General features: G+C 35.9%; 1 protein-coding gene across 1 annotated transcript in view; it reads right to left on the reverse strand.

Moving 5' to 3' along the window:
• Positions 1 to 608: 608 nt before the first annotated feature.
• GBE1 (1,4-alpha-glucan branching enzyme 1) overlaps positions 609 to 13,498 on the reverse strand; it is a gene marked incomplete at both ends in the record, with an annotated part of 250,486 nt that continues 237,596 nt past the window's right edge. The window contains 2 exons of the mRNA XM_084231058.1: positions 609 to 665; positions 9,188 to 9,312. Of these exons, the coding sequence (XP_084087184.1) occupies positions 609 to 665; positions 9,188 to 9,312 (182 nt within the window). The remainder of the gene's footprint in view (positions 666 to 9,187; positions 9,313 to 13,498) is intronic.

Here is a 13,498-nt window from a genome sequence, read left to right on the forward strand (position 1 = left end):
AGATACTAAGTGAATAAGTGATCATAAGATAAAACTTATGCCAAATGAAGCATGAATGAGTCATACATAATGGCTTATATATTTTTTGATATGGTTTTATATTATTTTATATTATTACTACATATTTAATAGTATTTCTAAACACAATTTGAAAAGTCAAAGTAACAATCTTGGTATCTTGTAATTTAGACCAAAAGATATTAGACCAAACAAAGCAATTACATGCCCAGTTAAAAAAAAAATACTGCATACATTCAACTGAAATAATCACACTTGACACAAGGATTCAAATTTGAATTTGAAAGATTCAAATAATTGACCGGGAAAGTAAAACTGCTTAAAGACATTACACATCATACTTCATTTGAGAATCCCAGCTGTTTCAATGGCTGGAAAATACAGTCTAGGGTACCTGAAATTTTAAAAATATCCTCTTCTACCTCAAGAAAAGCTTGAGATTCATTTGTGTAAACCAATATTGAATTTCAGACATGTACATTTTAGCCAGACAAATGTATTTTGAAAAGCTTACACATCATGAGCCCTGTGACACTGAGAATGGTGAAAGAGCACACGTCTTCCTCTGGTAGAGCTGAACTCTCGTCTCTTCAGTTGGGCAGATCCACATTCTGAAGGACGAGGGCCACTCGGCTCGGAATGTACACCTAAGTCAACACAATTCATGTCAGTGCAATTAAAAGAAATAGTACATATGGCATCATTGTGACAAAGAGGCAAGATGCAATCTCCCATTTGCCCAAGTTAGTTGCCTCTACAATTCTACCAGTTCTGAGGCTCAATTTAGACAGTTACGCTGTTCTGGGATCCATGTAAGACTTCGTTAAAGTCATCATCACTAGAGGGTGCCACAGACTTTACAAAAACCAAGGTTTTCAGACACTAGGGATGTAAATGGCACTCTAAGCATGATCAGTTGGTGAAGGAAGGCTGCTTTACAGTTCACAGGTTATTCTATTTAGGTGAATGAAAGTACTACACAAACACTGCTTTACATCAGACATGGTTACTTATTATCCTAATATGAAAAAAATTAAATACAATATAAAGGTGTATTTTAGGTCACTCCCCAATTTAAATGAATCAAAAAGCTTGCCACTGCACTTAAAATACAATACACATTCCATACCCTTCAGTGTCCTGACTCAGTTCTTTAAGCTCGAAAATCTCTCGATTAGGTTCCTCACGTCTCTCTTCCCTCCCCAGGTTTCAGCCACAGGACTTTTCAGTTCTGTTCCACATTTTTCCTTCCTTGGAGTCTTTGCCTATGCTGAATCTTCTCCTCAGATCATTCTTTACTTCACTAGCTACTGGCCCTTCAACTTGAAAAATCCCAGCTCCACAAGTGGTGTTCCCTGATGTGAAATCTGACAGTTTTCTATCTCATCTTCTTTCATAGCACTATTTTTGTTTCTTTCTGGACACATAACACTAATTGAGATTTTTTTTTCAGGTTTTTAATCTATCTTCAGCACTAGACTATGGGCTTTATGAGGCAGAGGCTGCATGTCTTCATATGTCTACTACTTAGAAGGTGTGAATGGACAAAGTAGCTGACAATGTGGTCAGATAACAGTAAAGGGTAAAAAGAGTAAATAAATAAATTAAAAAATGGTGGAACTGATTATGGATATTTCACAAGACATTCCTTAATATGCTTGCATTTTAATATTTTTATAAATATTGAAAATAGCTTGAATGACTTGATGCTGATCTCTGTGTACTTTATACATATTTATTATTACCAAAGCAAACACTAAAAACATTACAGGTTTCTATCACCATTAGGATTTCTTCTTCTTCCTTTTTTTTTTTCAATATTTATTTATTTATTTATTTATACAAGCACTGGGCACAGTCAGAGGTGCGGGAGGATGAGAGAATTTACCAGAGCCAGAGCAGAGAGTAGAACAGGCAGACTGAGGAAGTACACTGCTGAGGGGAACAGTGGGCGGCAGGAGAGGTCTGTGTGCCATGTGGGACCCACGCCCTGCGGCGCGCTGCAGAGGTGTGAGCAGCTTCCCAACCCAGCACTCAACTGCTGTGCCACTGGGGAGGCCCCTATATCTCCATTTCTGGCTTTGCAAATATTTTACAATTTTCAGTTACTTTAAATGAAAGCGTGACTGATGGTCCATCAAGAAAAAAGAAAGAAGGAAAATGCTTTCATAGTGTCTATGACTACAATGAAAAAACCCAAAATAAACACGGCTTTAGGAAAAATAAATTAATAAAAGAAGAGAAAAGTCAATTTTCATTGAATGAGACTATTTCCTGTCCAGAGCATCTCAATATTACATATGAATACAATGTTTTCCCTTGAGGCTTCTTTGAGAAAGAACTCTTACAACTCTTTCCCCCACTCCCCACTGGTGGTTTTAGCCATTTTATTTATTTATTTATTTATTTTTAATAATAAATTTTATTTTTATATTCCCCCTACAATTGCAACCCCCATTCTGACCCCAATTCCTCCCCTCTCGCCCCCCACCCCCCAAAAAGTGTCTCTGGTTCATAGTTTTCTGTTGATTTTGATTTTTACTTTTTTATAGTTATTCATTTTCCTGGTCCCTTATTTAAGTTTTCTAGATTCCTGCTATGAGTGAGACTCTTAAAAATACCTGACACACTAAAGCTGCTTAGCTTTGAACCTTAAAGATTAAAGCAGTTTTAAAATGGTGGCATTTCAAGAAAATTATTTTATGACCGGAATAGCTAGAGAATAGCTTTTCCAATCTTCAATTAAAAGGTAATAATTATTGAGGAAATATGTATCATAATCTAAGAAAAATTTCACATGTGCAAATAGTTTCTGACTTATAGTCTCATTTACAATCCAGTGCTTCTGAATGATAAATTTTATATCCTTGCAATGATAAGGTGTGGGGAAACCAATGCCACAAATCTGTTTCCCGATAATTTACACATTGTTTTAAATACAGCTTTTAAACATCAGAATTTAATGGCTAACGCAATCCCTTTTATTCAATATTTTCTGATTATGACGGGTAAGATGTATGAGACTGGTTCAACAAAAGGAAGCTGAAGGTACTCATGAACAAAACATGGATATTACCAATGATCCAGGTAGATCTGGTGTAATGAAATGATTATTTCCATAATCAAGTTACAATCTAAAGCAACACAATTCAAAAAAAAGGAGAACTAAAAGAACCAGCAGTCAGATTCAACTAACTCCCTCTACAAGTCTTAGACAAGCAGGCACAAATCAAGACAGTGCCTTATCCTCCAAAATAATGTGCCAGGTACCTGATCCAGCCTATACGTTTAGTTTGGGAGATCACAGATACCAGGTATAATTAACTAGTGGGGAGGATCTGATTTATTACGGACAACCTAAAATAAAAGACAACTTGAAATTTGTCAGTAGCATGAGAAACTGAACAGAAAATTTCAGTTCTCTTTACATTAAAGATATTTCTCTGATCCTATACAGTCCTATATGCAGATAGAAGGTTTCCGTTAAGTCCAAATGTATGGCGTGGTATCGATCAGGGAAGAGCTGAGTCAATCTCTTATTTGCACCACAAGCCACTGTGGTATCTATTGCTTTATTTTTTCTTTAATTTTATTCATTTTTATTTATTTATTTATTTATTTTTTATTTATTTGTTTGTTTGTTTATACATGCACTGGGTACAGTCAGAAGCGCGGGACGGTGAGAGAATTCACCAGAGCCAGAGCGGGGAGCAGAGCAGGCAGAAGGACCGAAGTACACTGCTGAGGGGAGCAGCGGGCGGCAGGAGAGGTCTGCGCACCATGTGGGACCCTCCTCTGGTGGCCAGGGAGCAGCCAGGGATCGAACTGGCGCCGCAGAGGCTGCGGGCAGCTTCGCAACCCAGCGCTAACCGCTGCGCCACCGGAGAGGCCCTAATTTTATTCATTTTTAATTTGTTTGTATGGAGGTGTCAATAGTTTAATTCAAAATCTCATAATGGTTTTATTAATGAACTATACATGATAATAAAACTGTTAATTTAGAAACAATCTTACTTTGTGATTGTTTGATATTTTAGCTAGTCTAAATTTAAGAGTAAAACAAAAAATATGACTTAAAAAGTTTAAGGTTTACAGTATATGCATTGAGTTTCTTCTTAACATTTAATGGTTAAAAAAATGCTCCAAGAACTCTCACTACATAATGCTGGTCATTTTATATAAGGAGCTTTATGATGCCAATTCCAGACACACTGTGAGACTTCTTAATACTATCTGCTTAAAAACCTTCAGTTGATAATTGTGTAATATCATTAACAGGAATATTGTGTAATTATATATTTTCACTGCAGTGTTAATTACCAGAATGTGTTTATTTTGCTCTAGAGTCCTTGCAGTGTATGCAACATGAAATAATTTCCCCAAGCAAGTGATTTTTCTTAAATATGGCTATCTATGAAATTTTGAGTTTTCTTCTTTATTAGATTCTGAGTATATAAATCAATTTTCTTAGTGATTAGGAAATGACTACCAATTATATTAAAGGACTTAAGATAATCAGAACTAATCCTTATGATGAGACATTACAAACATGAACAATTTGGGGGCCCTATAATTTAGCACTAAGTATTGGATCTGTAACTCTCATTTTATAATTTTAATTCTAAAAATAGCTTTGATTTATAGAGCAGGAGAAAAAAATAAGAACATCATTTAAGTAGACTTGAACATAAATATTTCAGTATACTTAAATATGAACAACCTATATGTAAGTGCCTGTATATGGAAATCATCTAGCCAGAATGTCACAGATAATATATATTGCTATTTGTATCAATGATACCAATTTATTAGGCATTAAATTGTAAATATGTTATAGCTAAGATTACATCAAGGATCCATGAGATAGTGTAGTACATGGCCATCAATTTAATTTTTTCCAGCTATATTCATATTCAACTCTTCACAAGGAATCAGAATACCATAGTATAGTCCAATTCATTTATTATGTCAAAATGCAAGCTAATCTACCTAGTTAAAATAATCTTAAATAAAAATAATTTAAAGGCTAATTTTTAATTTTCTTAGACCTATTTAAATTTGGCAAAAGTAGGGCCTCCCTGGTGGCCCAAGGGGTTACGCTGCAGCACTACAAAGTTATCTGCAACCACTGCAGCATGAGTTCAATCCCTGGCCGGGGAGGTGACCCACATGGCACAGCAGACCTCTCCTGTCTCACTTGCTGCCCATCTCAGCAGTTTATTTCAGTTCAGTTCTCCTGTTTTGCTCCCCACCCTGTCTCTGGTGAATCCTCTCACCCCCCATACCTCTGACCTGTACCCCGGTTGCATTGGTATGCATTAATAAATAAATCTTTAAAAAAATTCTAACTGTATATTTCCCAGTTGTACATATACATATATTTCCTCAGAGCAACGTAATAAGTATTAAAATTATTGTTTTATTCACTTTTTTAAAGATTTATTTATTTATGCATACAAGAACTGGGGTACAGGACAGAGGTATGGGAGGTGAGAGGATTCACCAGAGACAGAGTGGGGGACAGAACAGGTGGACTGACTGAAATATACTGCTGAAGGGAACAGCAGGCAAGTCAGGAGAGGTCTGCTGTGCCATGTGGTTGCTCCCTGGCTGAGGATCGAACTTGTGCTGCAGTGGCTGCAGACAGCTTCATAGGTTGCATCTTAACCCCTTATGCCACCAGGGAGGACCTTCTTCACATTTTTCCTCTTAGGAAAATGTATTCCTGTAGTTTACCAATGGAAACTAACTCACTTCAGCTTCAATAACCTCTGCTCTCCATTTGTGCTATCGAATATTCTAGCACACAGATAAACATGTAAGTTAACATATAAATTTCTACATCAGACATCAAAACATACAGACATGATTATGTAAATTCAAGTTTCCAATAACTGCCAGTAAAGTAGAATGGAGAAGTTCTGCCCTATCACTTCTCAGCATTTGCGAGATACTCTGACCTTAGCAATAAGTTTCAAAGGTAGTACATATGCAGTGCTCTTCTGGTTTCACAGTTTCAACTGATGGAGCACATAAAGGCTACACTGGAACTGTACCTGCTGATGCTGCAGCATGTATAGCTATTTTAAGATTCCTTTGGGCTCTGTTTGTTGCTATCTTTGAAAACAGATTTGACACTTATTCAGCAGATCCTTTGGATTATTGAGCTTGCAAATTAAGCTTTAGCAAATGCAGTGTACTGGCTATGAGGGGCAGAAATTTCATGGAATACGGAATTTTTATTTTGCTCACTCCTCCCACTGCTTAATCTGGGCATGTGAGAGACAGAAGTGTTATCATCAGTGATGGAGTGAGACCTACAGCACTTAGGGTCATATTCAAGAACCCTGATTGGTCCCAAGCACATGTGAATTACTTTTAGAAGCAGTTCCATGATAATGAGCCTTCACAGTTATATTCTTATAATAGATATGTTTTTATAATATAGTTTTTCCTCTGGCTCTCAGAAGGATAACTGGCAAGAAGGAAACCTGTCTTCTTAGATCTTCTGCTCTATTTGGGTGATCATTTCATCTGGCACCTAAAGACTTATGTAAATGAGTAAGTTCAGTAGCACCTGGAGTCATCAAAAACCAGCTGCTGCTGCTGCTGCTGGAAACACAGGGCTAATCTTCGCCTTTCTGACCGAGTTGGGTCAGAATTCCATTACAGGCAATAGTTAAGCTCTATGCAATTTCTCATGTCCTTGCTGTGCTATATTGCTCTACCTGTTATCAAGACCATTCCAACTGCTAATTTAGAAGTGCACATTCCCTTTTGTAAGATCAATTCAATTAGTACTTGAGAAGTAATCTCCAGACTGTGGCTGCCACTGGTTAGTTGACTTACTTATGACAGAATATTTTTGCTCATGTAAAATCAAAAGGATGCCAGAATATTTTCTACCAGCCCTCAAAGACAGTGAGCCCTCATCTATGGTTATAATTTCTCCAAAGAGGAGAGTGGATCTTTGTGTGTTCTCAGGGTACTTTGTGTTTCGACATGCTTAAAATACTGAATTATTGAATAACCAAGACAATATTAACTTTAAAATACATGTGCAATTAAATTTAGCTGTTTCCAAAAGTGTGGCACTGTTCATGAATTTATTTCTCTGAAGAATCTCTAGTTGGAGGGATGATATTATTATGAGTCCTGTTTAAACAGATCCGAGAAACTGGGGCAACAAAAGATTAAATTACTCAAGGCCCCACAACCAGTACATAGTAGATTGGAGCATCTATCCCAACTTCTTTGCCATGACAATTTTTTTTTTTTTTAGGATTTATTTATTTATACAAGAACTGGGGTACAGGCCAGACGCGTGGGAGGGTGAGAGGATTTGCCAGAGGCAGAGCGGGGAACAGAACAGGCAGACTGACGAAATACACTGCTGAAGGGAGCAGCGGGCGAGGCAGGTGAGGTCTGCCTCAACATGTGGGATTCTCGCTGGCCAGCTGGGATGGAACCTGCACTGCAGAGGCTGTGGACAGCTTCACAGTGCAGCGCTCAACCGCCTGTGCCACCAGGGAGGCCCATGCCATGACCTTTTTTTTGGTCTTTTCACTATACAACAACACCCCCTCCCTAACAGAACCCTCTTTGGAAGTGTGAGCCTTTAGGGAAGCTGGTTATGTGAGAATATTGCCATCTGAGTCTTTCAGACCCGTCCAGTCAAGTTCAACTGGTTCCAGTTCACCTTTCTTGCATTTGGTTGCCACTTCCCTATGACTCCACTTTGAGAGCTGAACCATCTTCCCTACCCCTCAGGTCTCTAAAACTCTTCTGAAAATTTCTCAGCTTTAAGATACTTCTATTATTCATTTTAGAAACTACCTGTATCAATCTAATTTTACAAGTCAAATTTGGATGTTCTAATAAACTATAGTAATCACCCTTTGAAAGAACCTGCTAGCAGCTTGAGCCTTCCCTCTTAAAAATACATGTGTCTATATCTATACCCAAAGCTATATTAATATCATCAAGGATATCACAAACACATAGAGTACAGTTAAGTCTCCTATGGTCACTTTCCTTGCAGCCTCTATTCAACATCTCAATCGTGTTCTGGCCCATTTTTTTTGTTTGTTTGTTTCTTTTATGCCACTGTCTTTTCTATATTAGTTTGGGACACAATTTAGCAGCTTACAAAGTAAGGTGTTGGTCCCACAATATTAATTGGGAATGCAGTCGAAAAGTGATGGACCCACAGAATCTCATGCTTCATTTATACCTAAATATTTGAAATATTAGAAAATTTAACAGCTATGGCAAAGCTATACATTTGTTAGACATATCCTGGCTTTATGAAAGTGAAAGAAATCTTAATCCAAGACTTTCCATGGTAAAATATGAAATGCATATTGAATACAGAGAAACAGAAAGAGGAGAGAGAGAGCGAGAGTGAGAGCTAGAGAGAGAGAGAGAAAGAAAGAAAGAGAAAGAGAGCAGGCACAGGCATGAAAATAGTTAGGAAAAAAGAAATAATGTAGATATGGACTTAATCTTATTATCTGGTCATAAATTAAAAGAAGAATTTCCCTAAATATATAACAATTCTAAATTCTACATAGTTAAAAGACTTTAAACCTAGTAGTTTAAAGCGATATTCTTTTATTTGTTACATCACATATTTAAAAGTAGGTACAATAGATCATGCTCTCCTCAGCAATATGAATCAAGGAATTTTATTACTAGAATGAATTTAGTCTTCCACTGATTAACTGATAAAAATACATATATGCTATTGATCCTTTTAAGGTGTTTTAAATTAAACTTCATTAGATATCCAATAATGTAGAAAGCTGCTTGATGTAAAATATTACAGAGAAAGCAAGAACAAGAGGAAAGTAAATTGTTGCCTTAAAATAGAAATATTTATAATAAAAAGAAAAATCAAAAATGGCCTTCCTCTTATTTTTTGAGAAATAAATTTTAATCCTACTAATATTCCAATTTTCCCAACTGTCTGCTAATATCCCTTACTATTAACTTTTCCAAAATCCAGTTCAGTTCAGCATCACCTGCATCTGTCTTTCTTATTGAAGTATTCCTTCCATTCCCCCCTCTTTTTTCCATTCACTTACTTGTTGAAGAGTTATTTCTTGGGGAAAAATATCACTTTAAAAATACAGAATGAAATTAGAATGGATAAAAATCCCTTACTTACCAAAAGAGAATAGGGCCTCTCATTATGTCCAAAAGCCTCGGAAAAGAAATCAGTGCTGTGGTCCAGCCTTTGGTGTCCTCCATATTCTGCTGCATCTGAGTCGAGCACAATTTTGAATGTACAGTCTTAAGGAATCACAACAGTTCAAGTTTTGAATGAGACACACTAACGTGTCTAGCAATTTAAAAGTATTTTGAACACTTAAACCATTGTGCACTTGTTCTCATTTATTTTCTATTATTTCAGAGATTCTCCCATTTGGTAAGGGTTTTATAGCTTATGTAGTTCATGTCCCTTCCTATGGGATCCTTATTATCCTTCGATCACAGCTCATCACATGAACTAGTCTAGGACTGAATATATTAATGGAGAATCTACTTTTCCCTTAATACAACCCATTCTATTTGTTAGAAATTCTCTATTGCAAACAGAAATTTGACTCCTTTAGACTATTCCTACTTAGGAAAGCTATTTTTGAAAAGCTCAAATACAGTAACCTTTCAAATATCTAATAATAGCTATGCTATTTCTATGCACCTTCTACATATACCACAAACATAGTAAGCATTCCAGAACCTTTGATCATTTCTCATTTGATACTTGCTTTTACTCCTTCCCCATCTCTGAAATGACTCCACTTTTTTAGATCCTGGTTACTAAAGTAAGGAACACAGGAGTAAACAAAGTACCCATGTGTGGTGTGAAGGATACAGAACAAAGTGTTCACTTTCTCCTTCCAGCTACACAGCTACTAATTCAAAAGATCAAATGAACATATTATCCAACATGCACCGAATGGGTTCCTGTGGCAGTCATGACCTGCTACAATTTAACATTTGATTTTGCATAGAGTTCTTGACCATGTTTTCAATTTCATTCTTACAAGAAAACAAGAGCTAAGTTTACATATTCATAAATACACACCTGTACTTAGACTTATTAATTTTGTCTAGCCTAAGAAGAGATACAGATAGGTTCGAGTGCTTTGTGTTTTCTTTAATCTCAGAAATGCTTGTATATTCTTATTATAGCAAAAAAAATGTATTATATTAGAAGTACACACAGGTAAGAAAACAATAATTCATCATTTTCATGCCTAACTCTGGATAAAGAAAGAACATTTGCTGGGAGTAGTGGCTCAATTGAGTCATTCAGATCAGTTTTCTCTGGTTCACTTTAAAACAGGTAATTAGCATATAAGTGCTTAAAGAAGAGAGAATGAGAGAACAAAAAGGAGAGCTGGACAGTGAGAAATTGAAAGAGTGAGAGAGATTGAGATTCAAAAGATGACTAACGGGGGCCTCCCTGGTGGCACAAGAGGTTAAGCACCCCACTATGAAGCAATCCGCAGCCTCTGCAGCAAGAGCTCAATCCCTGGCCGTCCAGGGAGCAGCCCACATGGCAAGGCAGACCTCTACTGTCTCGCCTGCTGCTCCCCTCAGCAGTGTATTTTGGTCAGTCTGACTGTTCTGTTCCCTGCTCTGTCACTGGTGAGTCCTCTCACCCACCACACCTCTGGCCTGTGTTCCAGCTCTTGTATGCACAGATAAATAAATCTTAAAACAAACAAAAAAAGATGACTAATGGGCACAAAAATCCCTCAATAGAGGTGAAAGTGTTTTGCGCACACCAATTTGTGTAATGGTGAAATACGGATAGTGCAAATAGAGACATACTAAATAAATGAACCATTGTGGAATGAAAGAATTATCAAAAGGCTAGCTTTTGTCCTTCATCTTAGTTAACTAAATACTTGTACAAATTTGCAAAGAAACCATGACAGTGTAATTTAAAGAATGTCCTAGAACACTTCTGAAATCTTTTGAAATGGAGTATCAATTATGAAATTACTGGTTAGCAACAATGAGTATTGGTAGTAGTGGCTAAAGCAAGCAAGTATATCATCAGATGTAATAATGTCCATCCTGTGGGTTCACAGTAGATGTGTTATTATAAGGGTTTTACTCAATAATTTTGTTATTATAAGGGGCTGGGGATCTGAAGACTGTTATTAAACACATTTGATACTGTATTTCAAAGAATGCACATTTTTTGATTAATAAATGCAGATTCATTTAAAAAGTCATAGAATTTACAATGAGGTGTGCACCACAAAGGCATACCACCAGTTTAATGGCAGAGTTGGGGTGTCCACACAAGTCAAATATACATCCTAATACCCTATTCTCTATTAATGGGTACCCATTTTATGCTGAATATCAGGCAGAGTGTTTGTATATGCAGATTCTTGTTTAATTCTAACGGTAAGATTCTAAATGTATAGAGGCCAGAAAGAGCATGACATGAGAAAACAAAAATTAGAAAAGCAGATAAAGTGAATTTAATCTAAAAGATTAACTTGATTATAATTTTAAAGATTGGTATTAGAGTACTGAATTCTTACCATTTATTATGGACCCAGAATATCTGAGACTTACTGTATTTATTCTAGATCCATCTTTGTTTTTTAGGTTCATTTGGTCAGTGAATACAAAATATTGGGCCAAAAACTTACCTTGCTCATTTTGTAAATATATAGTAGGAAATAATGATAAAATTAGAGAATCATTTAATCAACATTTTTTTTAAAAAGAGATCAAATAGCACCCTATCCATTTTAGATATCATTTAAAAATATGATCATAGAGTTTAAATTGAAGAGCTTCCTAAGTATTTGATATATCAACAGGTTGAGTAGATAAGAAGTTTTAGGCATTATTTTACAATCTAAGTCCTTAAATTTGAACCGAGAAAGAATCATGTTCTGAAGACCTGTACTAATAAGATTAAAGAATAGTGAAGGCATGAAGACTCTTAAATTCAATGGCTCTTCAAATACTTCAAAAGCTGCTGTGTTTGCTCAGCCACTTGATAAAGTGTCTGTTCAAAGTATAAGGATTTTGATGTAAGAAGTGCTATCATTTATATCATTCTACACTAAACTCAATTCAGTCCAGCTGATGAAGCTAAGGAAATTTATTGTAAGGTACAACCACTGAGGTTTCAAATCGGATGATAATAAAATGGGTTCTCCAGTGACTAGATGACCATAAAGATGGCAAAGCTGGTAAGTTACCATGTATCTTTCAATCTTAGACACCGCAGATTTTAAGATGAATGACTTTATGGTAGTAATAGCATTCTCATGACAGCCATTGTGAGACACATAACAACTGAAGACATGATGAAATGTGAAAAAATATACATGCTAGTATATATGCATTTAGAACTTTATTTTTGGATCTGATTCTTTATTCAACCCACTCATGTTATTATGACTATAATAACTTCTGGGAGCTAAGTAATTCCATTATTCGAACTCTGTCTCTAAGGCAGAAAATAGGAGGTACAAAATTTGAAGTAACTGTTCATAAACAACTGCTAGAGTAAGAATGATTTACATAAAACAAGAGGAGTTTTGTTTTTAACCATTAAAAAATAACTACCCAGCACAGGACTTGCCTCAATATTCTCAAATAATCTTTACCATTTTATGTTTCATGAAGTGAATTTGTTAGTTACACTCTATAAAATCTTAGGCTGTATCTGTACAACATCTAAAATGGATCCCTACATTTTATAATTATAACTAAATTAAGTCTAATTTATTGTCCTGAGCCAATTAATTACAACTGTTCATTGTTGTAGATGATGTCTTTCCAAATGCACAAGCAGCAAAGACTTGTGATATGTGGCTATGTATTTTATGAATGCATAAGTGGGTGTGTGCATGTTTTCTTTAGGCATTTCTATCTTTATCTACCATCTAGAATACAAATGAACTTAAAACTTATCACTTTAAATCAGTTCTGATACTTAAATGATTTATTTTAAACTAGTTTATGGCAACATAATATTTATGACTATATTACTTTCATTAGAAAGTATACATTTAGCTTTTTCTCTTTCTGACTATAGCTTTTTAAAAAATCCAATATAATACTATTTCAGTAATAAAATTAAAACAAGGAGAAATATGAAAGTGGGAAATTTACTACTGAGTGTAGTCAAAATATGTTTTCAAATATACTGAATGTCAAATTCAACTTTTCTTTAAGAAGGCATTTTTTTTTCCATCTCATTACTTAACATTAAAATTTTGCTGTCCTTGGGCCTCCCTAGTGGCACAAGGGGTTAAGCACCACACTGTGAAGCAATACACAGCCTCTGCAGCACAAGTTCAAACCCTGGCCATCCAGGGAGCAGCCCACATGGCGAGGCAGACCTCTACTATCTCGCCCACTGCTCACCTCAGCAATGTATTTCAGTCAGTCTGCCTGTTCTTTCCCCGCTCTGTCTCTGGTATGTCCT

Source organism: Talpa europaea (assembly GCF_964194135.1).
Source record: "Talpa europaea genome assembly, chromosome: 4".
In the NCBI taxonomy this organism is placed as follows: Eukaryota; Metazoa; Chordata; class Mammalia; order Eulipotyphla; family Talpidae; genus Talpa; species Talpa europaea.